The 25660-nt window shown below is 38.5% G+C and overlaps 1 protein-coding gene across 1 annotated transcript; it reads left to right on the top strand.

Annotated features, from left to right (window-relative positions):
- On the top strand, nucleotides 1-24332 carry LETM1 (leucine zipper and EF-hand containing transmembrane protein 1). Its single transcript, XM_042812572.1, has 14 exons — nucleotides 1-79; nucleotides 3079-3136; nucleotides 5801-6257; nucleotides 10698-10841; nucleotides 12028-12165; nucleotides 14439-14642; nucleotides 14942-15061; nucleotides 15629-15760; nucleotides 17545-17724; nucleotides 18393-18536; nucleotides 20143-20277; nucleotides 20988-21181; nucleotides 22363-22501; nucleotides 24013-24332. Exons 1-14 carry the CDS (start codon nucleotides 1-3, stop codon nucleotides 24160-24162), a joined length of 2274 nt encoding a protein of 757 aa, XP_042668506.1. The 3' UTR covers nucleotides 24163-24332.
- The last annotated feature ends 1328 nt before the right edge of the window (nucleotides 24333-25660 follow it).

Genomic DNA, 25660 nt, shown 5'->3' with positions numbered 1-25660 from the left:
ATGGCGTCCATGCTGCTACAGAGCTGCGGCCGGCGGGCCTGGCGCCTGCCGCGCACGCTGCGCCGCCAGGCCCCGCAGGGTGAGGCTCCGGCGGCCCCGAGGGAAGCGCGGCCCTGCGTCGCCGGGGCGGGGGGTGAGCTGAGGAGGGAGCGAGGGCTGGAGCGGGAGAGGCGCTGCGGGGGCTCGCGGTGCGGGCGGAGAGGTCGCGGCCCAGGGCCGGGCCCGGTTCGCGGCGTGGGGGGACGTGAGGCGATGAGGGCGTCCGGTCCCGTCAGGGCCTGAGGCCTTGCTGCCCCGTGGCTGCGAGGCGCTGCTCTCAGCGTTGCGCCCGTCTCACCGTTCGTCCCTTAACTTACGTTATGAAGGCGGTGTCTGTTCAATTTCATCCAAGCGGCTCTGAGGGCGGTGGAAAACAAAAAGGAGGCTGAGCCATACGCGTGATACGGTTTCTATTACTGAGATAACTTGGTAGTTGAAATATCTCAGCGCCGTGCAGTTTAAGGACATGGAGCAGCTGATGCCCTGTGACGTCCATCAGCCTCACGCCTGCTTTTTACGTCCGGGATCTGGAGCGGCCAGGGTTTAGCTGTGGGGTGAGGAGAGCTTAGCTGTCATTGCTTTCCTGCTGGTTAGACAGCTCATCCCGGAAAAAAACTCATGCTGGAATGCTGTGGTAAAATCAGATAGCTTTTGTGCTGTAGTGCTCTGTGCTTATGGTATCTTCAGTACTTTTAATAGAGCATTAATCCATTACTAATGATATTTTATGGTGTCATTTTTTTCATGGAATCATTAAGGTTGGAAAAGACCACTGAGTTTGTCCAGTCCAACCATCAACCCATCTCTACCACATCCCTCAGTGCCACATGTCCACATTTCTTGAGCTCCTCCAGGGACAGCGACTGCCGCTTCCCAGGACAGCCTGTTCCAGTGCTTTATATCTCTCTCAGAGTGGTTTTTATGTGATGTTTTGTTTTACTTACCTCATCTCCTTTGCTTTACAGGTCAGTAATCTAAGATTAAGTTAAAGCTAAGTGCTCCTCGGAATCCTAAATGTTCTTCCTGTACAGATCAAGCTGCTTACACTTTGTAGGGACTTAATTCCTGTCAGCAAGCCCCTTATTGCAATAACAGAACACAGCTATTCTGCATTATAAGCTTTCATTCTAATGTCTTATTACGTTTAAAGTGTTCTGATTGCATTTTTTTCCATGAGGAATATGTGTATGCATATCTTTTCTGACACTCACTTTCCTTACTCATACTATTGCAAATTCTGAAGTTAACAGTGTTGAGTATGGTGAGCTGTATTCATCTTGCTCAGACATGTCTGGATTTCTGTCCTACTCCATAGGCCAGAAGCATGAACTTTGCTCTTTTCTGAAGAAAGCAAGTATTTCACTTCAGGGCTGGGTTGCTCCTGGGTACTGTGATTAGAACATAGATTCAGTGTAACATACAGAGATCTTGTAGTCAGAACTAGCAATGTTCAGATTAAGTTACTCTCTAGAATGCTCCGGTGACATCCCTGTTTCCGTGTGCTCGTTTGCATTCCAAAAGGCAATATGACAAGAGTTGTTGGAGTCAGCATGTTTTCTTTCATATGGTAACTATAGAGTTTTGTTCTTTGCCCTTTCCTTGGAATTAATGAGTCCTAGCTGGAAGACAAATAGAGTTAAATGAAAGCATCTTGCTCCTACTGAGTTTTATCAAAGAAACTTAAAGCCAACTTTGATCTTTTCCATATCATCTCTCTTTGTCCTATGAGCACCTGTCCGTAGCAGGTAATGCCCTCTGCCAGTAGGACTCTCATTTTTGACACGTGCTTTGTGTACTTTCTGGCTCTGAGACAGAAAAACATATGGTTTTGGGGCTCATCTGTGAAGATCCTGAATGCTGCTGGCTTGTTCAGCTGTTCTCAGGAGCGCCTTTTTGATAGGGCTTGATTCTCAGGTCAGGGAACTCATCCACTGATCAGAATGCCTTCACAGGTTCCCAAGGCTGGTTTGTGAGCCAGAAGGGCTGTCTTTCTCCTGGCTCTTTCTTGCAGCAACAGCAAGTGTCTGTTAGAGTTTCATGTAACTTGAGATGGGTAAATCCTTTTCCTTTGACTTTCTAATGCCATAACTTCAGTGACATCAAAGCCCACTTAGCACAATACATCCAGTGACTGTTGAGAGTGTTCTTTGGTAAATCAACTTTTTTTTTTTTTTTTTCCCCCCCTCGCTATTCCTTCTGTTGTGCCTTTTGAAGTCCCTACCTGATTTTGGAGATTCTCTTCCTGTAATAATTAGGCTGTGTTGCTGGGAAATGCTTTTGCCAGTCAGATTTGGTACTTTTTCTCAGGTATGACTACTTCTACTTCAGTTTCTCTTATAGGTTGTATCTTAGCTTTGATGTTAAAAAAAAGTTGACCAGTAACCTTGAAAACGGATCTTAAACTCTGCCATCTCTTGGAATTGACCAGAAGTAGTGTAGTAGGTGGTAATCCATCTGGGTTGTCTAATACTGTGTTGTTGTGGAGTCATTCAAAAACTGCATTTGCTTTCAGTGAGGTTGTTCAGAGTTGCAGTTGTTTGTCCAAAGGACTCAGAAACCTGTCAGGCAATTGAAAAGTCCATGCATTACCTTACATTCCACAGAGTTTGGCTGTATATGTGGGCAGTTTGCTTGCACATGTATGGAGATGTCAGCCATGTTACAGAAGGGCTTCCTGCCCTTCTGTTTTCCCATTTTATCCTATGAGTCAGAAGATTGCAGACTGAGAGAAATGTGGAGAATGTGCCACGTACTTTGATTCCTATTGGAATAGGATGAGGTTTTTGGTCTTCAGTACTTCACTTGCCATTGTCAAAGGAAAAGCTCCTCCTTCTTGGACGTTTGAGATGAACAGTCATCCCAACTGTGAATGTGCTTACAATAAAAATCCAGTTGCATAACAGCAGTTTCTTTGTGTTTTTATTGGTAACTGCTTCTTAGTAAGACTGGTCGTTTTAGATCACATTTGTGTACAATTCACTATATGGATAAATGTTTTTCCGAATTCAGATTGAATGCTAATAATTGGTGTTTTTCTAGGTAACTTGGGAGATCGGGCTTGTCTTAGTTGTTCATCCCTGAGGTTGGCAAACAAAATGTAAGTAACTGAAACATTTTTTCTAAGCTCAAAGCTGTACCAAACTCTTGGTTATTATACTATAACGAAACACTGTTTTCACTTCTGTACTCAAAGTGTGTAAATACCAGCTTTATCCTGTCACTGACAGACATAAGGAAGTCTGGGAATAATTCTCTTCACCTAACTGATTGTATGTGGGAGAAAGTGGTATCTTTTCCTTTTTCATCCACTTTCACTCTGTTTCCTTAAGATGTGAAAGCAATGGAGTATTATTTTTCTGTTCTTGCCTGATTCCAGGTGACATAATGGCATATCGTGGGTTCCATGCACCCTTTCTCCATGGAATTCCTTAGTGTCTTAAGCATTCAGTCAAGGGTAGTTTGAAATACACAGTTGTCAGTTAGGAACTTAGTCACTTGAGTTGTACCTTGGTCAAACCAAGACAGTGTTCTGTACATTACAGCCTTGACTGAGGCTCATTGAGGAGATTATGGTCTCTTTTGCAAGTCAATCCAGTTGTTCTGTGCTCTTATGTCACATAAGGATCTGGATGAGAGAGTCCATTCTCCTTCTGACCTGCCTTACAAGTCATATTTGTAGATATAATTTTTCTAATGCTTTTTGTTGGAATAAAATCTGTTGTCTAGTTTATTTAGTTTGACTGTTCAGTAAACAGTGACCATTCCTCAGTTTTGTAAGTTTTTATTTTATCGTAAGGGTCTTGCAATCACAGAATCACAAGGTTGGAAACGACCTGCAAGATCATCCAGTCCAACCACCCTCCCATTCCTATTAGTACCATAAGCTACTAAACCGTATCTCATAGCTCCTCATCCAGGCGCCTCTTGAACACTGCTAGGGACGGCGACTCCACCACCTCTCTGGGCAGCCATTCCAGTGCCTGACCACCCTTTGAGAGGAAAAGTTCTTCCTTATGTCCAACCTAAACCTCCTCTGGTATAACTTCTGGCCGTTTCCTTGGGTCCTACTATTTGCCTGGGAGAAGAGGCCAGACCCTTTTGCACCACAAGCTCCCTTCAGGAAGTTGTAGAGTGCAATGAGGTCTCCCCTGAACCTCCTCTTCTCCAGACTGAACAATCCCAGCTCCCTCAGCTGCTCCTCATAACACTTGTGCTCCAGACCCCTCACCAGTTTCGTTGCCCTTCTCTGGATATGTTCCAGGGCCTCAGTGTCTTTCTTGTAGTGAGGAGCCCAAAACTGAACACAGCACTCGAGGCGCAGCCTCACCAGTGCTGAGTACAGGGGGATGATCACCTCCCTGCTCCTGCTGGCCACACTATTTCTAATGCAGGCCAGGATGCCGTTGGCCCTCTTGGCCACCTGGGCACACTGTCGGCTCATGTTCAGCCGAGCATCAACCAACACCCCCAGGTCCCTTTCCTCTTAGTCATCCAACCACTCATCCCCAAGCCTGTAACGCTGCATGGGGTTGTTGTGGCCAAAGTGCAGAACCCGACACTTGGTCTTGTTAAACCTCATCCCATTCACCTCAGCCCAGCGATCCAGCTTATCTAGATCCCTCTGCAGGGCCTCCCTGCCCTCAGGCAGATCAACACCACCTCCCAACTTGGTGTCATCTGCAAACTTACTCAATCTGATACAAAACATAAAGTGATTCCTTTCTTCAGTATTGTCAGTTCTGTATCACTTGCTACATAATTAATTATGAGAGGTTTTAATATATAGACTTTTTTCAAGTCTCAGTTGGCTTTTTTTATAGATTGCTATGATGCATGATGCTATATTCTCTCTTTGGGAAGTATGAAAACTTACTGATTTACTTCTTTAATATAAACAGAATGTTGTGACAGAAATCACTGGTTTTTAGGTTGTGGGTTGGTTTGTTTGTTTTGAGAAGCTCTTGTGCTAAAAGCTGCTGTTACTGTGATGTTGCTCCTTAAAATAAAATGAAACAGATGCCTGCACACATCCAAGATTCAAAGCCGGAGAGCTTGGGAAGAAAGCTCTGCATCCAGCATCTTGTAGTGGAAGTGTATTCAAAGAGAGGCATTTCTTGTCTTCTAATGTGTGTCTATTGTTTCAAGTTATTTAATAACACTTTCCTTCTGACTTCAGTTTGCATTTAATATAAGAGAAAGAGCCACACTCTGTTAGTCCTGTGTGCACCACCTCAGAACCACAGTGGAAGTTCACGTGTAAAGTTTCTTCTGAAAAAAGAAAACAAGATCAGGGGAGAGAGTAAGGGAGGAACTCCAATGAAATCAGATCTCTCTGATGCTAATCTTCTTCCCCTAACTCAGTACCTGACCCAAGCCTACAGTCTGCAGTATCTTAACTGTTTTGTTTAAATAAAAGAAATAATAGAAGGGTCTTTATGTTACTTATGGTTTTACTGATTTATTTTCAAGTGGAGAGCACTTCTGTTTGCTGCTTTTCATTTAACTTGTGTAAAATAAGTTACCTTTTCCGAGTAGTTTAAAGGAGAATCCACTGCAGAATTTCTTCAGGTTTTGTTTTTTGTTTTGGTTTTGTTTGGCTGGTTTTCGTTTGATGGATTTGTTTTATTTGTCAGATTTAGACATCCTGATCTTGAGATTTGTAAATAAATCTCTCTGAATAAGTGGTGCATACATACATATTCCTCAACCGACGCACCATGTATTGTTAGTTTTTAATGCTCTTTCTTCTTCTCTTTTGAAGGACTGTACACTTTAAATATTGCACTGGTGTCGCTCCTGTTTACACATACTCCAAAAAAGATCACTGCTGCTGGTGGACTAAAGCATCGGAACGAACGTACTTTACTCTTATGAGCTCTTCTGGCTCATGGATGCCCCTGGCAGCCATGGGTGTTTTAGGACCCAAGTATCTTCCGGTTAGGTGGTGGCATTCTTCACGTTCTCTTCAAGATGACTCCATAGTTGAAAAGTCCCTGAAGTCCTTAAAGGACAAAAACAAGAAGCTGGAAGAAGGAGGTCCGGTATACAGTCCAACAGAAGTGGAAGTTGTGAAAAAATCTATTGGACAGAGGATTGTGGATGAGCTAAAGCACTACTACCATGGTTTTCGATTACTCTGGATTGACACAAAAATAGCTGCAAGGATGCTCTGGCGAATACTGCATGGAAATACTCTGTCACGTCGAGAACGGAGACAGGTACTGAGTAAATACCAATTTCATTTTAGTATCCTTAATGATTGCTCCATTTTATTTAACCTGAATTCATTCTTTTTTGCATTTTCTTCCTAGAGTTAAAATGGCTTTATGAATTTCCCTCCTTTGCCTCACATAGGCACTAAGAACTTTTGATTCCCAACTGTTTTAAGTCTTTTCCTTTGGTATGGCTCTTTGAACCTACCATTAAAACAACAAAATATGCTGTTTAGAAATGTGACTACTCTGTTTCTAAATGATACATGAGCATATATATCTTCTCTTGCTCTGTGTCTGGAGGAAAAAAAAGTTGGCGATAAATTCTTTTGCTAGTTAGAAAAGCTGATTTTTCTGCTTTGGCATGTGAGCAGCAACTGTGGTTTCTTCTCAAGTTCCCATCCAGTTACACGTGTAAACATGATCACTTTCTCTATTTTACGTTTTCAGCTGAAAAGATGGAGGCAAAACACTTCTAGCAAAGGTTGGTTTTGTGCCAACTTGGTTCTAAAAGCAAAACCAAAAAAAAGAAAATAAAGTAGAAGATGTAGTTTAACTTCATGGTTAACAGTGTGGTATTATTTTGGTTTCAGTTACAAATGTGTTTGTGAGATAATTCTACTCTAAACAGATAACTTGAGAGAAGTCTCTATGTTTTCCACGTGCTGTGCAGCTTACAGTCTTTGAAATTGTGTAAAGATGACCATTTTAGAAAAGCTTGAAAGAATTTTTGAGAAGAAGATTTGAACAATATATGTAAACAGCTTGTACAGATCATCAAATTGAGTTCTTTTAAAACTCAAAAACACTTCATCTGGTATTGAAAAAATTGTGGTGGATGAGATGTTTGAGAATAAAATGTGTATGTATTCTGGCAGCAGGAGTGGTTGGTGCCTCTGGTGGTTAAGTATAAATGTCTGCAGATTGGTGTGCTACAGAGGCAGTGTGTTAAATTTGGGTCCTAAAAACGTTCCTAAATGTTCAAAAACACGAATGCTTTAATGATTTATTGATAAGCTTAGCTGCATAATCGAGCATTTTCATGGATAATTTGAAAACAGCACATCTCAGTGAACTATGCAGAAATGTTTCTTTTTGTACATCCACCAGATCAGACGCATGACAGAAAGGTACGTGTGGCGGTTGTCATCATTTATTGTGGCTGGGCTCTCTCTGCAGCAGCAGAGGTTGATGGCATTTGGTCCCAGCATCTTCACGCGACTTATTTTTGTTCTACTCTTTAATGCTGGTGTAAGAGTGTATTTGGCAGCTGAGCCAGTTGTATCGTTGCTCAGCAATAAATTTAAAAGTGTATGCTGACATAAGACAGGGGATTATGTAGTGCCAAGAAAGAGCAGCTGAGGAGAGCAGGGGAAACGAGGACAGCAGGACCTTGGGAAGTTCTTGTTTGGGGCTCTGGAGTACCGGGAAGACTAAGCAAAAGCAGTTAATTCACAGATGTCTTCCATAAGGCAGGACTGGAACCACTGGCTTTTCTGCCTGTTTCAGATCTGCTGAGCCATACTTCTGAGAAATTGCACAAACAGGAAAAAAGAGAAACCCCACAGAAGTGTTTCTGCTGAAAGATGAGAAGTGTGTACTAGAAGGCTTGAACAGTCAGGAGCAATGTGTTGTCTTTGGATGAGCACACGCCCCATCCAGTCAGTAGAGGAATTTATTCACTAGATTCCTCTCTAGTGCTGACGTCCAGTGAGCATAGAGCTGTCTTTCTCATAGTTGTGTAGTTGTTTGGCCTTCCTGAATTTTATTTATTGCAGATGAGAGCTTCCACTGTTGATTCTCTTATTTTAAATAAAACAGAAGTTTCTTGCATAGATAAAGTTGGTGTTTACATTGGTAAAGCTTCTCTAATGATGAAATCTGTAGGCATTCCAGTGCAGAAATTGTAGGGAAAAGTAATTTGAAGAACTACGGCTGTTTTACTTTCTCAATCTAAGCTGTGTACATTCTTCATATAGAGGTAGAGGATGTCGTGCCTCTGGAATGGAAGAGTTGTGGTAGGCCTTGAACCCAGGCCAGTGAAAAGCAAACCGGTCTGCAGCTGAACGAAGCCCCTTGCACGTGCTTCTTTAAAGCCTCATTTAAGTTTGTTTCAGCACAGTTTTTTTTTTTGTTTTTAAATCGGATCATCCTTAAATTGTGGTGTGACATCTGATTTTAAAGAAATCTTAAATCTTTCATGCTAGATATGTAAGAGTTGTGCCTGAAATTCTTAGTATTTGAAGTGCATACTGATTTAAATGTAATAAGCCATGTGTGAACCAACAGTCCTAGAAAAATCTTATCTTCACTCAAACTGACAAATGAATTATTTCTGCTTGCCTTTTCCTTCCTCTTTGGAGGCAATAATGGAAAGATATCTGAGTAATCTAACCACATTAACAAGCAATTGCAGCGTGGTTAATGCAAGGACGCTATTGCTTATGTAAACCAAAACTCAGTTACAAAATTCTGCTTGTACAATTGCTGGCAGGCTTTAGATTCAACAGCATCACTCGTGTACATTTAGAAGATAAGTCAGGAAAAATTAAATGTGTAAAATATGATACTGACTGTTCAAAAACTAATTTCTCTGATGATGTGTTTTGCAGCAGGGATGTTCAGAGCATTAAATGCTATAGAATTGGTGGCAAGTATATTGGCTCTGCAGAGCCTTCTGTCCTGAAGAAGAGTGAAGAGTTGAGTGGTGCAGTACACGAGCTGTAGCAGGGGATACAGAGCAATCACAAGTTCTTCATGCTACTGCCAAGCAATGTGTGGAATCATGCACCACTGTATTCAGTTTCTGTGCAGAGCTCTTAGTGTAGGTCTGTGATTTATGTAAGCTGAGCCAGGGCTGTGCTGCTGCAGCCTGGCTTGGTGCTTAAATGCAAGATCTTCCCCTTGCCTACTCTGTCTCCTTTTGTTTTGCACTGATCTGCATCCTGTGTGTGTGTTTACACATCAGTTTTAGCTGGATTGGAGGTGTGCCTGCTAGTGCACATTTAATATGGCATCTCAGATTAACTTAATCTGGTTGTAAAACTGCTTCCTTAGATTTGGATTTCATCTTAGATAAGTACCTTCAGTATCTAAATATAGAGAGTGGGTAGAAATAGGAGCAGTATATTGCATTCTGTGTATTTTTTTGAAGTTTTTTTCCTCAGGGAAAATGTCCGTTCTTCTGACTCTTAACATTCCCTTCTGAACTTTCTTACATCCTTTCGAACTCTCTGGTTGTCATTTATCTGCTATTGTTGGAGTGAATGGAAATGCCTTTGAGCCTGCAAACAATGGACAAAGCTTCCTTTCTGGGAAACTGAGGTTTTTTTTATACAGAAAGAAAAATGCCGGCCTTTACATCTGCAGAGCTTGTGCTTAAACTGCATATAATACTTCTGGATGGTTTTATGCTGAGAAAATGGATTAAAGCTGTGTTGGTTTTGTACTCTAGCAAAGCTGTTCTGTAGCAGCGTGCAGCCTGTACTGCCTGTTGCTCTCCAGATTGGCACAAGCTGTGGGGAGGGGATGCAGGGGGGAAACGCACATTTACTTGTGTGGTAGCATTTCTGTTGCTATTTTCTGCCAGTCATAACTGTTTATTAAGTCATAGTGCTGACTGACAGTGCTGGGACAGTAGTGCACTTCTGGCCTTTCTCTGATTTAGAAACTGATGTTATTCCCAGGAACTGGTTATTTATGTTACAGAACAGCACACTGCTCTAATATAAACCAAATTATTCAGCTCCACAGTCGTAAAAATTTGATTATAGACTGTACAGCCTAATACATGCAGTTGTGGGTGTACAGAAATCAAAAGGATGATATTTATTTCAGGCCATTCTCAGTAACTAATGCAGCTGCCTGCTGCAGTGGGCTACTGCTCCAAAAAAGCCATGATTTAAAAACAACAACAAAAAAACAACAACAAAACATCCCTCTACAAAGCAGAGCTCATTACCCTGGGTTTAAATGTATGTTACAATTGTTAGAAGGCAGAGGGGAGGAGCCCTTCATTTTACTCTTGATTACTCAGTCTGCAGCAGCTCATGCATGTAAGAAGCGGTGGAGCACAAATAAAGATGAATAAAAGAGGTTAAGCAGATTTAACAACAACAAATGACCACCTCCTGTTTTCAGGTGCTTTTAAGAGGTTTAAATGAGATACTTGCTCAGTAATCCTATTGAGACACAGTGAAGGTTTTGAAATGCTTTCTGTGGTATTAAAAATGGTGACTTGGTGCTCTGTAGCATATAGTAACTATAAGAAAAGATACCAAAAATTGACTGACTTCTTCACATTCTCTCTTTTTGTGTTATGTTACATTTCCTTTCTAGCAAGTGCACGTGTGCGGGTGTTTTTGGTAAGGCAGATGAGAACATCAAGGTTTTTTAAATAAATGTATGAAACTTTGCTTATCTGTACATTTGTTTTATTTCTTCCAGTTTCTTCGGATATGTGCTGATCTCTTCCGCTTGGTTCCTTTTCTCGTGTTTCTCGTTGTCCCATTTATGGAGTTTCTGCTTCCAGTAGCTCTAAAGTTGTTCCCTAATATGCTTCCCTCTACATTTGAGACAAAGTCTAAGAAGGTAAGTCTGAATTTGTGATCCAGGAAGATGTTTGGAAGAACTTCAGCTTATGTTGTGAATGTTACCTGATCGTATTTTATACCTGCTGTACCTGTTTGTAGAATCTTATAATAAAAGTAGTCATTTCATTCTTGGTTGTAGGATGAAGTGTCTTCTGAAAAATATGGTGTTATAAGCAATAAGCATTGCAGTGGTTCATTTCTATTTTTATTTTATGGGGTAGGAAAATGCATGTATTGTTACAGTCCAGATCACAGTTTACAAGTTATTTTAGTCTAAAAAGATTTCAGCAAGAAGATTTGGCAACTTACATTCAATTGATATTGAGCTGTTCTAATGATGTGTAGAGCTTTATATTGCTGTATAAAGTCATAATATATTAGTACTAAGTAAACAGTTATTTTTAGGACAAAGTAAAATTTCAAATGAGTTGACAAGAGATAAGGAATTAGAGAGATCTACATGTGCATTATTGGTAGCTGTGCATTTCGGTAGGGTTAGGAGGTCAGGATTTTAAAGTAAACAGTGCTTCAGTATTTGCTGAATTGTGTTTCAGTTTCTTGTTTTGTCATATATGTATGGAAGAGAAAATTGCTATTTAAAATAGAAACGGGAAAACAGCTGTTTAATTTATGAAATAAAGACAGGAAATAATGTTCAAAAGTTACATATATGAGCAACTGAACTTGTATGTGTTTTTATAAGACTGAGAGGGATTTTAATGCTGATTACTCGAAATGATCTACTATAGACCTGTGTTCTGAGTACTTTTTTATTCTAGTATTTGACCTAAATAATGTTTTAGCTGCATCCAACACTTATTTTAGGTCATTATCAATGATGACTACAATCAAAGTATTGGTGAATGTTTTTTGTTTGCCTTCATGCTGTTTTGATGGGTGCATGTCAGCAGTAGTAGGTGAGGCCTTAAGATCTACTTTCTTGTTGGCATTGCACCTCAAGCTTTGTGGAGCTTCCAGCTGGTTGGCCTGGCTTTCAATGTGGTTTGGTGATCTTTGTGTACATGTCCTCTAGTGAAGTGTGTTACAGCAGAAGTTCAGAAACAGCATATAAATAACTCATCTGAGGGCAGAAGTTGTGGTATTTTAGCACAGATATTTCTGGATGAAACCTAAAAAAAAACTTTTTTTTTTTTTTTTTTTTTTTGCTTGTTTGTTTTTAACAGGAGGAAAGATTAAAGAAACAACTGAGAGTGAAGCTTGAATTAGCTAAATTCCTTCAAGATACAATTGAGGAGATGGCCTTAAAAAATAAAGCAGCTAAAGGAAACGTTACAAAAGATTTTTCAACATTCTTTCAAAAGGTAATTGTCTTTTTTTAAATGTGTTTTTTCATTTGTTCCAACCCCCTGCTATGGGCAGGCACGTCTCCCTCTAGACCACGTTGCTCAAAGCTCCATCCAGCCTGGCCTCGAATGCTTCCTGGGAGGGGGTATTCTTTTCTTGTTTCTTTGTTCATTAGTTATTCAGACATCAAAAAGATAACACATGCAGTGAGTGACAGCTCATGTTGTTTTGGGCCTGTTTTTATGAACATTGGGTATAAAATGTGAAGAAAAAATATTTCCTAATTACTAATTACAAAACTCATTGGGGAAGTGTAAAATTTGCCCCCTTCTTTTTTTTTTTTTTTTTTTTTAATATATTTTAATATATTTTAATATATTTAATCCCGTGTATAAAGAATGTTTTTCAGCAGTTTCTGTGCTGCTGAAATCCTTCATGATAATGACTAGAACTTAGGATTTTCCTGATATGTTTGGTACAAAATTTCTCTATTAGCAAGCAGTTGCTGGAATAAAGATTGAACGTCAGATATCTGCCTGCAAAATGGACTGTCTTTAGGTTGTTAGTGTTTCCTTTCACTGAGTTGGAGGTAAGCTATTCTCCGGGGAGATAAAGAATACCTTCCTAAGTCTCCTCAGCATAGGATTCATCTCCATCCACGCACATTTATAATTTGTGTGTCATGGAGCTGTCAAGGCAATAACCATCTGCTACTGCCAGAGGCTGGGAGTATGGCTGAGAGTTTTAAGCACTTGAAAAAGGCACAAAACTCCAGGTATTTTAGACTGAGCTTTTCAAGCTTGAGCTTTGCCTGAGAATAAAGTTTTTAGAAGATGAAGTAATAAGTTGATGGCAGCAAATGGGTTGCCTCAGATAATGGTAGTGCTGTTGAAAGGTTGTGCAAGTATCTGCTTGCAAAGGCCATGTACTCGCAAACTTATTTGCAGTCATTTGTTTCTATTCTTCTTCATGGTCTTCAAGGTCTTGATTGGGTAGTTACAGTGACTAGCAGCTGAAGCATGCCTCTAGTCCTTGTCTGTGGACTCTGGGGAACATGCCACTGTTATGATTCATGTTGGGAGCATTTCATTTTTATCTGAAACAACTTCTGAGAATTAAAATTCAAAGGTTGACTTCTATGGAAATTAACATGTATCACTCCACACTTTCTAGACGAGTTCCAACTTCTTGTGATGACTAAAAAGAAGCTTCAGGATCTGCTTTCCTTATGTGTGGGTGTGCTTTTTATGACCGTGGCTTTCTCGTTTGTGCTACAGAGATGAATTTTATTGATGTCATTTTGCTGTAATAAGAAATAGAAAAGAAAGGTGAAATGTTTCTCCATCTTTCTGCTGTTCTCTTACGCTGCTTCTGTGGTGAAGTATTTGCCAGAAGCCATGAATTACAGTCATAACATGTTTCCTTCAGAATTCCAGAACTTACCTGCCTTGCTTTGGAAGTCACGATGAAGTTAGCGTGCGCCCTCAGGAAATAGTTTTTTTTCCTTTTTTGTACAATGGTAGGATCATTTGAATTGGAAAGGACCCCTTGAAGACCATTTAGTCCAACTCCCCTGCAATGAACAGGGACACCTACAGCTCCGTGGTGCTCAGAGCCCCATGCAGCCGGACCTTGAGTGTCTCCAGGGATAGGGCACCTACCATCTCTCTGGAAAGAAGAGAGATGATGGATGAATAAACTAATGCTATTCTATCTACTCTGAATCACCCCTCTTGTAGTTTGAAGCAAATGCAGTTCTGGAGAGAGCTTAGGTAGGTGAAAGTTAGTGTTTCATAGGGCACGAGGGTCACAAAATTTTTGCCATTTGAAATCACAGTGTACTTCTCAGTGTATCTTCAGAGAGAGATATTTTCAATGTGCTTTTGTGTTTACTAAGTATGGTGCCAGAGAGTGCACATGCCCATGTGACTCCTGTAGCTACTGTTTATCCTCTCAGATATTTTGAGTTATCTCAAGGCAGTGCCTATTCAGAGAGAGCTAATCGTTAGTGTACACATGCACTAATTGTTGGGTTTGATGCGTTTTATCTAGCCATGTATATGACACCTTGCTGTTGGAAACTGTTAATATCATCAATACCGTTCCTTTGCCCTTTATAGGAAACAAGTACTTCTTAAAACAAATTCTTCCATGACTTCCTTTTATCCCATTTGCTATTAGCAAAACTGATGCAAAGTACCTGCCAAGTGAAAACAGTTTTTACTGCTCAAAATAATGCTCAATTGTAAGATTTGTTTTGAAAAGCTTTTTGTATCTGCTGTTCTTACAGATCAGGGAGACTGGGGAAAGACCCAGTAATGAGGAAATCCTGAGGTTCTCGAAACTATTTGAAGATGAGTTGACTCTGGACAATCTAACCAGGCCTCAGTTGGTGGCACTTTGTAAATTGCTGGAACTTCAGTCAATTGGGACAAATAACTTTCTCCGCTTCCAGCTGACTATGAGGTTGAGAAGTATAAAAGCAGACGACAAAGTGAGTCATTCTAGATATGTACTGGTTAATAATGTTCATGTGTAAGAAGAGAAAATCGTGTGTGTGTGTATACATCGTTTTTCTAGGCATTTTCCTCTCCTTAATTTGAGTTAACTTGCAACAAAAAGGCTTGGACTGCTGTGTAATATTCGCTGCTGTTTTATGAATAGTGGAGGCTGCTTTGTGTTACCACAGCAGCCTCTAGTGGCTATTCTAAAAATGCAGACTTCTGAGTGTGCACTGGAGGTTCTTCAGATTTGAGCAGTTACGTATTGAAGTTTATTCTGCGTTTTGTGCAGATGATTTCTGAAGAAGGGGTTGATACCCTGACTGTTAAAGAACTGCAGGCAGCGTGTCGTGCACGAGGGATGAGAGCCCTTGGTGTGACAGAGGAGCGTCTCAAGGAACAGCTTAAACAGGTATGTTTCTGCAAGACTGTATACACAGACTTAATTGCTAACTATGATTTTTTGTTATCATCCGGATAAAATCATTTTGCTGCTCCTCTCAGTAAAGACTTGGCTAAAATAGACTTCTTAATAAGCTTTTGTAATGTGTTCCCTGTAAGTACAGGATAGGAGTAGACTTGTGATTTTTAGCTGGGTCGTGATGTTTTCATGATGATGTTTAAACATATTATAAATACGTTTTCACTTATGCCTCTTTGTCTTGTGAATTACTGCTATTAATCTGTAAAGTGTGTTTCTCCTGGTAAATCTTGGAGAAAAGAAAGCTTATCTTTTGGTTACCCAATTCAGAAGATGATGCATATGAACAAAAATATTCTCTTTTTCAGGTCTCTTTCTCAATGCAATCACTGTATTTCAATACTGTTACAGCCTGTAGTTCCTGTATTAGGATATTTATCAATAACTAGAGATTAAAAAAATTAGTGTTTGCACTTTTTTTGTATGCATGTGTTAATTTATAAGAAGAGAAAGACTTCCAAAAGCTGAAGGCTTGTGTTTTATGTATTTCGTTTGTAGTGGCTAGATCTGCACTTGAACCAGGAAATCCCTACTTCATTGCTCATTTTGTCCAGGGCCATGTATCTTCCAGACACGCTTTCTCCAGCTGATCAGCTCAAAACAACACTTCAGACACTACCAGAGAGTGTTGTAAGTGTGATTTATACTATCTGTAACTAACTTGCAGTACAGTCACTGAAAATCTGTTTAGAACAGTAGATATTCTTGGTCTCTTTCCTTTCCTTGAAAAGCTTTAAAAAAAAAAAAGAAAAAAGGGGGGGGATGGAGGAGGTAGAAGTTTACATGGATGATGCTAAAACATAAAAATGGGCTGCGGATGGCTTTGATAAGGCAAATGAAAGGCAGCATTTTGTTGCACCAGGGAGAGAGTGGTAGTGTGGGAAGGTACAGCATGCACTTCTTACACCTAGTTATGCCGTAGGCAATACAAAGGTGCTGAGGTGGAGTGTTTGTAGCTTCTCTACTGCTATGTTGGTTATGGTTAATGAGAGATGGATGTGAAGTTTTAAATTACTGTATGGATTTTTTTTTTCTTCTGAATATTGGTGGTTGTTCCAGATGAATTCAGTCTCACATAGGGATGGGATTTCTCAGGCCATATTTAAGAACGAAGGGTGAAAGTGATTGCAATTTTCTGCTTCATGAAGAACAGAGGTGGAGATGTTCATAAGTGAGATTCTGTTATGGTTGAAATACTGCATTAACTTGGAAGTTTGTAAGGTTTTATGTTATGTCAAAAGAATGAGAATTCAGCTATTTCCTTAGGCTTTTTAGGGCAATGCTATCTTAAAATTTTTTGAAAGTTAAGAATGAGGCATGGCAGACTGGGATATCTCTTGACTTTACTAGTTTCCTTTTGGCACTAGAAACTATCATGGTTTGCTCAGTTGCTCATATGAATTTGGCTTTGTCCAAAAATAGCATGTGGGTAGAATTACCTTATCTTCTTCACAAGACTTGCATTTTGTTTCATCCCGTGTGTCCTTTTCTGAGTTATTTTTCCAGTGTTACTGTTCAGACTTTTGGTTTGTGGAAAAAAGAGATCTACTAAAATAAATCATTTCCACTAGAGGGATTTGTTTTTTTTAATGGGAGTTCTTTCTTTTCTATCATGATGGAAGGTAGTTATCACTTAAAAATAAATGTTAAAATTAGTTCTGTTCTGTTTCTTGTAATTCAGAAACAGAACATTTTTATGGGGTTTTCAAATACGTAAATAATTTCCAATAAATATAAAAAAAATTGTAAACTAAAGAACTGTTTTTCTTCGTTCACCTTATTTATGAAAACTCTATTCAGTGTTAAAATTAAACTCAGCTAGCAGTTAAAAATGGGTGCACAATTGTTTACCTTTAGATCTCTTCAAGACTGATTTTTTTCTCTGATAGAGTTCTCAGAATGTTCCAGTCTGAGTGAACATACTGAACTTTCATTTATGCAGATTCCTATTCTACTGTATAACGTACAACTAAGAATTCTGTGCATCTCTGTACATTTAACATACTAATTTAGTTCCTCAGCATAGAGGCCATAAACCAAACTTGCGTAGCATATAGACAGAATTAGAAACTGCAGATTAGAAATGGCAAAAGCTAAACTTGTAATCCAGACAAGTTCAAGAAATACATTTAATTCAGTGTTTTATGATGAGTATGTCAATGTTTTGTAGAGAGAGACTATTTGAAAAAAATATATTTGTGCTCTTGAGAGAATGAAGAATAGATCATATTTTCAGAATGGAAAATTCTTATTTACAAAGAGAATTTTTTTCTGAAAAATGGAAAAAAGACAACTTTTTGCAATTTCAGCTGTATTCCTTAGCATTCCTATACTACCTGTCTCAACGATATTTGAACTTTTTTGCATTATATCAACACACAGAGATTTTTATATATTTCTTGCATTACTTTTAGGCCAAAGAGGCTCAAGTCAAAGTGGCAGAAGTTGAAGGTGAAAAAGTAGATAACAAAGCACGACTGGAGGCAACGCTTCAGGAGGAAGAAGCCATCAGAAAAGAAAATGAGGAAAAAGAGATGGAAAGAATATCTGAAGCTGCAGAGAAAGCCAAAGAAACTCTTCAGGTTGCAGCTGTGGTAAGTTCTGTTCTCAGCTACTGAGAAATAAATGTTAGCAGTGTAAACTTAGCATGTTACGAGTGATTGTCTCTGTTTTTGGTGTTGCCTGCAAGAAACCAGACTTTAAATCCACTTATGGAAAACGTGGAAAGATATTAAAACAGAATGCAGCATAGGAGGATTCAGTGTGAAACCTCAAATGCTGCCTCTTACGTATCTCTGATTCTTCTTAATCAGAGTCATAAGAGGAAACATTCAACTACCAAGAGAGTAAGAGGTTTGTGTTTGCTTTTTTTTTTTTTTTTTTTTTTTTTTTTAAGTTTTTGGGCTGGTTTTCTCATTGTATTTTTCCTTAGTGTAAATTGTGATTGTTCTTACCTTTTGGCTCTTTTTTTTTTTTTCCTTCATTAGTCAGGTAGTGTCATTGGTATAATACTTGAGCATAAAAGCTGCTGGCCTCGCTTATTGCATGCCTTAAGCCTTATGTGCTCACAGGCATGGTCCATTAGGTGCAGTTGGGCATGTTAGTATGAAACCACTCCATATGTTGAAAGTTTTTAATGTTACAAAAATGTCTGCATCTCCTTAGACAATTACTTGTATTTTAAGAAACCATTCTTTGCTGGTGCTAATAAAGATAATTCTATCTTTGTTTTAATTGAACTTCTTGGGTCTGTCAAATTTAGAAAGAAGTGGAGTTGGCAGTAGATCTTGAACCAGCTGTTCTGCAAGTTAAAGAAAGTCAGGTGGCTATGGACAGCAAGCAGGAGCTGGCAAAAGCAGATACGGAAACGTTGAAAGATACAGCACCCATACTGGAAGGCATTAAGGTAATGTGACTGCAAATTCTTAATCACCAGTGCAACAACTGGAACTGGCTCATAAAAAATTCAGCGTCTTCTTTGTCTCTGTCACTGAAACTAATGCGCTTATTTTGTGGGGCCTTTCCACTGACTGTAGACATGATGGGTCTATGGATGTTTGTACTTAACATGAGGAAGGTGTGGGCATGAGTAGGTGAATGTGAGTGGCTTTTCCTTTTAAAGGATACAGATAAGACTAAAGCATTAAACAAGGAACTAGACTTTCCCAAGTCTGTACTAGATCTACACTGAGTTCTTTTAAACAGATGTATGTACTGTATGTACACTATAAAAATGTTTTTAGTATACCTTCCTGCCATTTCTTTAATATGTTGGTCAACATGGCTTAACGTGTTTCAGCTGTACCATCACAGAGGCCATTAATTAAAGTGTTAAACAGTGTACCTCAATGTTTTACAGGATACATCAATATTGTACTGTCTCCTATTTTTCCTGGGCAGCATCATTATCTGTTATTAGCATAACATTATTTGTTTAATAAGCAGGTTCTAATGGTAGCAGCATAATAATCTGAGGAGTACTGAAAGATTGTTCAAGGTTGAATAATTAGGGGAACTAAACGTTTTGCTTCAGGCTTTTTTTTTTTTCACATTAATGTGCCATGTTGTCTGTTACAAGAGGGGAGGGGGTGAATATGAAACTATTGACGACTTGAAATTGTTTAATTTTATTTGTGGCAGAGGAATTTTTCAAACAGCTACTTTCTGGTTGTTGTTTTTTGGGGTTGAGGGTTTTTGTTGTTTTGCACTTAAAATCAAAATGAGGTTGATATTTGTATAGATAGCAGTGTAGTGAAACTGTTGCTGAAAGGGCTGTATGTACTTTGTGAAGTTGTGTGTTTTTTTCTTGGAAGCATATCATCCTTCTGTTTGTTTACATGTGTCTTTCTGTACTGTGCTTATACATCTGTTCAGTGCTCTTTCCTTCAGAACAAAAGCTGGTGTCTGGGTAGGATTTATGTAATACACTAGCTGGATCTGCTGTCATGGGATTTTATAATTTTTAATGAGTCATTCTTGAAATTGTATTTTTTATGTAATCTGTTGGCGGTTCAATTTTATTCTCAGCATTTCAAGAGGCATATAGGCTTTGTAAACTTTGAATGTTCATCTGTATAATTAGAAAAGATACTGAAGATTTTGTTTCAGCTCAACATCCTGAACTTTGCTCTGCAAAATCTTGTGTGATGAGTATTTCCTGTATATGATGCCTGAGTCATTTCTCAGTTATTCAGGTTTTCCATTCAGTACAGAAGGAGGCAAGACCTTTCTTTCTTTAATGAGACAACTATGTGTAGGATTTCAAATAGCCAAAACCCTTGTAATGAATCACAGTACCTGAACTAGATACTAGTGTGCTTAAACAGTACTGTGGCAAGCTAATTCTCAGTATTTATGATCTCTGTGTGAGGTTCAGAATGCCAGTCTATACTGTGTTGGCTCTGAACATGGTTGAAGAACCTGAAGTGTGTCCTTCCTATCTTGTGAATTTATTTTATTTTATTAGGAAAATCACACACATGTCTCTCACTGATTTGTATTTTCTGTTACAGGGTGAGGAAATAACTAAGGAGGAGATTGACATGCTGAGTGATGCTTGTAACAAGCTGCAGGAACAGAAGAAATCGCTAACAAAGGAAAAGGAGGAGCTTGAGGAACTGAAGGGTGACATCCAGGAATATAACGAGGTGAGATTGCTTAAAAAACAAAATAGTAATAATAATAATAAAATCTGTTCTTGTTCAGTTTTAGAATAAATGACCTACATAGTTAAAGATTATCTTACTTGGATGTCTGTTAGCTTGTATTTGCTAGATGAGTTTTATACTGCTTTAGAGGACAGTGCAGAGCTTTAGGCTTTAAACACATTAAACAAGTAGTTAAAATCATTGGAGTTGTTCCCTCCAGAAGAGAGTGCTGTTCCTACTCTTATTCCCTGTGTGACCAGAGTAATAGGTGCTAAACGTGCTGCAGTTCTTTCTTATCATAGTGTCAGTATTTTAGATTCCTTAAGTTAACTGGGATTGTATTCAATCTCTTGAAGGTTGTGTCTGGGTGCTGGAATGGGCTGCCCAGGAAGGTGGTAAGGGAACGTTTAGACACTGAGCTGAGGAACATGGTTTAGTGAGAGCTGTTGGTGATCGGTGGATGGTTGGACTGGATGATCTTGTAGGATTTTTCCAATCCCTGGTGATTCTATGACTGTGGCAAATACCATTGAAATACCATGAAAATGGCTACAGTGTTAAGAGTTGGTTCTGATTTCATTTTGACTTTGTATATCATCATTTAGATTTTATTTACAAGGGCCCCTGTCTTGAAATACTCATCTCTAGACTGCAGTGTCATTAGGAATTCAGACATGCAAAAAGTTTTTCTTCCTGACCATTTCTTTTAGGATTTGCAAGAAATAAAGGAGCTTTCTAAAGCTGGCCAGGAAGAAGTAGTGGAAGAATCAAAGGCGAGCAAGCGACTGACCAAAAGAGTGAACCGGATGATTGGTCAGATAGACAAAATTATTAATGAGTTAGAGACCAATCAAAAGACAGTGGATGTAAAGCTTGATAGAGGTGATAGTCCTCCTGCTGCTGGGTAAGTGACTGGAGAGCGCTGAATGTTCTTTCTGAAATATGTCAAATATGGTGGAAATAAGGGTGGAAAGGCAACACGTATAAATTCCTTCGATGCTAGCCTAATCGTATGTTTGACACCCTGACTTTCAGAACCCCATCTTTTTCATGCATGTAGGTGAAATCACACCTTCAGTAATGCTACTCAGGCAATGTGTGCCTTGTGTCATTAATGTAAACAGTATGCAACAGTTGTGAGCATATTTTTGTTTGTTCTGCTTCAGTAGTGAAAGTGTTGGGGGAAAAAAAAATGGCAATAAAATCCATTTTGTCAGGTGTAAGGAGGTAACTCTTTGGAGAGAAATGTGAGGACACTTAAAGGAAATGGAGGTAGTTTTACATGGCTCCTTTCTGAAGACTTAGTTACAATAAAAAACTTAAATGAAATCTAACAATTTTCATTTCAGATTAATTTATGAAGACCTGTAGAAGTGTTGAGGTTACCGGAGGGTCTTTCTTCCAAGTCATGTATTTCAGTCATATGTTATTTGTTATGAGTACTGAGATACAGATAAACTGTGACAGAATCTTTCAATCTGTGTTTGTAAATGCAGTATTCATCTACTTTGTTTGCTTCTCAGCTTCCAAAAAACATAACCCAAACAAAAATAAGGATTTTGTTTCAGTTCCATCCAGACTGTTTTCTTCCAGTCCCCAGGGGAAGCAGTCATTCGTTTCAGATTTTGCATAAGATTGAGGAGGCCATGTGAAAGGTGCTACAGGGAGTTGTTAATCAAAACCATCCTAATTTGTAAATTAAAAATAAAATATAGCAACTGCTTGCACTAAATGTCATTGTACTTAATGTAATGAATGTCTCTGGGAGAAAAACTCTAAATTGGTAGCAGTTCTGGGCAACCTGATCTTAGTGAGTGGCAACGCTGTCCATGGCTGGGGTTTGGAGCTAGGTGATCTTCAAGGTCACTTCCAGCCCAAGCCATTCAATGATTTTTGTAACTGAAAATGATTAACTTTAACATTGCTTAGTTGTAAATGCTTTTTTGCATTCTGTTCAGGATTATAAACAATTATTTAATGTTTTACAAGTTACCTGCAACATAGTGACTTTCAATGCTTATCTTTTGTGACTTTTACTCCTTTGGAGTAACTGTTTGTCATATACAGATTGTGCTTCCTCTTTAGGGAGAATCTCATCAGTATTGCTGAGTTAATTAATGCAATGAAACAAATCCAGAAGATTCCAGAGGAGAAACTAACGAGGATTGCAGAGGCATTAGATGAAAACAAAGATGGCAAAATTGATATAGATAACGTTGTTAAGGTAAGTCTGTGGACTATTTGAGGAAAATAAGCTTAGGAATTCAGATGTTGTGCCTATGACAGTCCTGACTTAAATTCACATTAATGTTTTTTTGCAAGAATTGCAAAAGAACTTGATGCTGTCTACTTACAGTACACTTCCGAAAACTTCACTGGCATCAAGGAAGGATTCTTGTCATCTTTACAATTTGTGTTGCTGTTTCAGAGGGGGATGATGATTCTTATCCTATGTCTGTTACCTGCATTAGCTTTAAAGCTGTAGGTTTTACTTGCATCTGTAAAAGTGTATGTGTGTATGAAAAACATTATATATAAAAAACATTTGTGTGTATATATTGTATATATTTACACATGGTATAGGGTAATTTTGTTATGCTACTTAAGAATGGAAGGGAGGATGGAAAGAAGTTTTGAATACTTCATGTATTAAGACTTCAGTAATACCACAGATGTATACCTTAAATATTTGATTATGACTTATTTCCTATGGTTGAAAGACATCAGACCATTGTTTTACTCTTTAGATTCATTGTAAATGACTGAAATCAGATCATGTATGTTTTAGAGTTACCAGCTGATAGATAATTTGGCCATTTTGTCCATTTCTGCTCCTTTTGAAGTACTGTCTTAATGCTTTCGAGAGGCATTTTATACTTGGTGACTATTGAATTCCTTATCTGAAAGTAGAGTATCACATACCTCCTCTTAACCTTTTTTTCTTTGTCCATTTTTCTCATTTTGCAGTTTTCTCAGGTTGTCTCCTGTGTTCTCCTTTTGTTTTCTTGCTTCTTTTCTATTTTAGAGATGTCTTGAAACTTATTTCCTTGCAAGTAACTTTCCTACTCGATACAGAAATACTTTTTAGAGGTAGAACAGTATGGCCAGCTAAAAAATATAGTAATCAACCTTTTGAAACTCTTTTCCCCGTACTGAAGTTGTCCAGTGATGATGGCCTCCACTGTTGGTCTGAACAACTGTTGCATTGACTTACATTTAGCAACACAGGAAAAATGAACTTCCTGAGTTATAATAATGAACAATTTTGAGAACATGAGCTATGTCAAGACCTATTTTGTACAAGAAACTTCATAAAGGAATTTGGAAGCTCCTGCTAATTTTTTTTTCACTTGGCTTTCCAAAAGACCCACCCCCATGCTTCATTTTTTGTAAATGTCTGCCTTTTTAGTAGGCCTCCTCAATAAAGTGACGCATATGAAATAGATTCTATCTAAATAACATTTCAGAAATATTAGATACTGAAATGGAGCTTTCTGTTGAAACGGATATAATAAGGGACATGTCTCACTAATGTTCTAAAATATGGCTTCGGTGCTAAAGCTTTTGAATATTCCAAGTACGAGGCACTGGTTGTGATTTGAAATTAATTTCATGTTGGTAAAAAAAAAACAACCAACTCTTGAACGTGAGAGAACTTTTTTTCTTAACAATTTAAGATATGAAAATGTCTTGTTATAAAAATGTTATTCTGAATTTCACTCACTCTTTGTGTAGGTAGTAGAATTGATAGACAAAGAAGATGTTGATATTGGCACCAGCCAGGTTGCTGAGATTATGGCACTGCTTCAAAAAGAAGAAAAACTGGAAGAAAAGGAGAAGGCAAAGGAAAAGCATGATAAAGAAGCTGCAGAAGTAAAGAATTAAGCTTCAGAATCTGAAGCAAAGCCCAACTGTAACCAAAATTGTATATCTTTGTGTCTAATGGCTACATATTACTGGAGCTTTTGTGATTATGGAAAGTGTTTTGAGCTGATACTAGTAATAAATTATAGATACGTTTTCTGACATATGGAATGAAATTTTTGTTCATCAAAGAAGTGATTTATTGTCATTCCATACAGATGAAAACAAAATATGCTGCTTCAGCAGTGTTCCTGCCCATGAAATCATGTTGTATTTGCACTCATTGTTGTGGTACAGTGATCCAAAATATTTCTAATTTATTTACTTCCATCGTTACGTGGGGCCCAACCTTGCTCTGCTTCTACCTGCTAGCTTTTGCAGAATTTAATACAAATTTTCCCTTCTGTCCCAGTATCACTTTTTTTTGTAACCTCTTAGTGAAGATTCTGTGGCTTCAGTAGTAGCTCTTCAGGTTGAGCTTTATTTAAGCTGAATATCACCAAGCCGTTGCCTCAGTGACAGAGAATGTGACATTCTAATCACTTACAAATTTGTTTTCTTTTCTTTTGAAGGGAAAATAGGATTAGTTTTTCCCTAGAACTGAAACTTCCCATGAAGTTTGCTTCTTACGGGTGCCTTAAATTACGATCAGGGAGTAGAACATCTCACTTCTACTCAGAGTTCCATGAATTACTAAAGCATTGGAATCACAGGAGCCTTTCAAGTAGTTCCAGAACAGATAATGTATTTGTCTAAATAGCAAAATGAAATTAACTGTAAGGGGAAAATGTCAGTTGTGATCTTGTCACATATATTTTTTTACTAAATGCAGTTATGGAGGCATGTTTGTTATTATTCATGTGGCAGTTATTTACTCCATAACTAGTTCTTACCTCTCAGTTGTCATCTCAGGTGTAACATCTCTAACCAAGTAATTCAGAGTACTTAAATGCTTTCATCTGACCATGCAGTCAGCAAGTGATGTCTGAAATTGGCAGTGTTTTGATTACAATTTTGGCTTTCTAATTAATTGATTGAGTCTTTTGACTCGGGTCAAAGTTTACTCATTAATGTCTGTCCTTAGTGGTAATTTTTTAAGATTTAAAATTAATATGCCACCTGTAGGATGTTCATAATTCCTGATTGCCTGAATTTCCCTGATTCTTACAGTTTGTGATAAAATACAAGAGGTGTGACTTGACCCCACAGTTTTATTGGTTTGTTTTTTTTTTTCCATTTTGCATCCAGTTAAATTACATTAACATTCTTGATTTTGTGTACATTGTAGAAAACACATCTTATGGTTATGCCATTCACAGCAATATTGAGGAGGGCAGTTTGTAATTAGTGCTTTTGATAGTAGTGTATTTTCATAGAAAGTATTGACTCCCAGGTGTATTTCAGCATAACTCTACAAATAGTATTTATCTAGTTTGGCTAAATTATTTGTAAAAATGCATTTGAAGTTGGTGGAACAAAAAATATTTGGACAGTCTCAGGGCCTTGCATAGTCATGGAA

The sequence above is a fragment of the Centrocercus urophasianus genome, unplaced genomic scaffold (assembly GCF_019232065.1).
Source record: "Centrocercus urophasianus isolate 14NV4802_14NV808 unplaced genomic scaffold, USGS_Curo_1.0 seq_13, whole genome shotgun sequence".
In the NCBI taxonomy this organism is placed as follows: domain Eukaryota; kingdom Metazoa; phylum Chordata; class Aves; order Galliformes; family Phasianidae; genus Centrocercus; species Centrocercus urophasianus.
The sequence above is the reverse complement of the archived record's forward strand: the minus strand, read 5'-3'. Positions and strand labels throughout refer to the sequence as shown.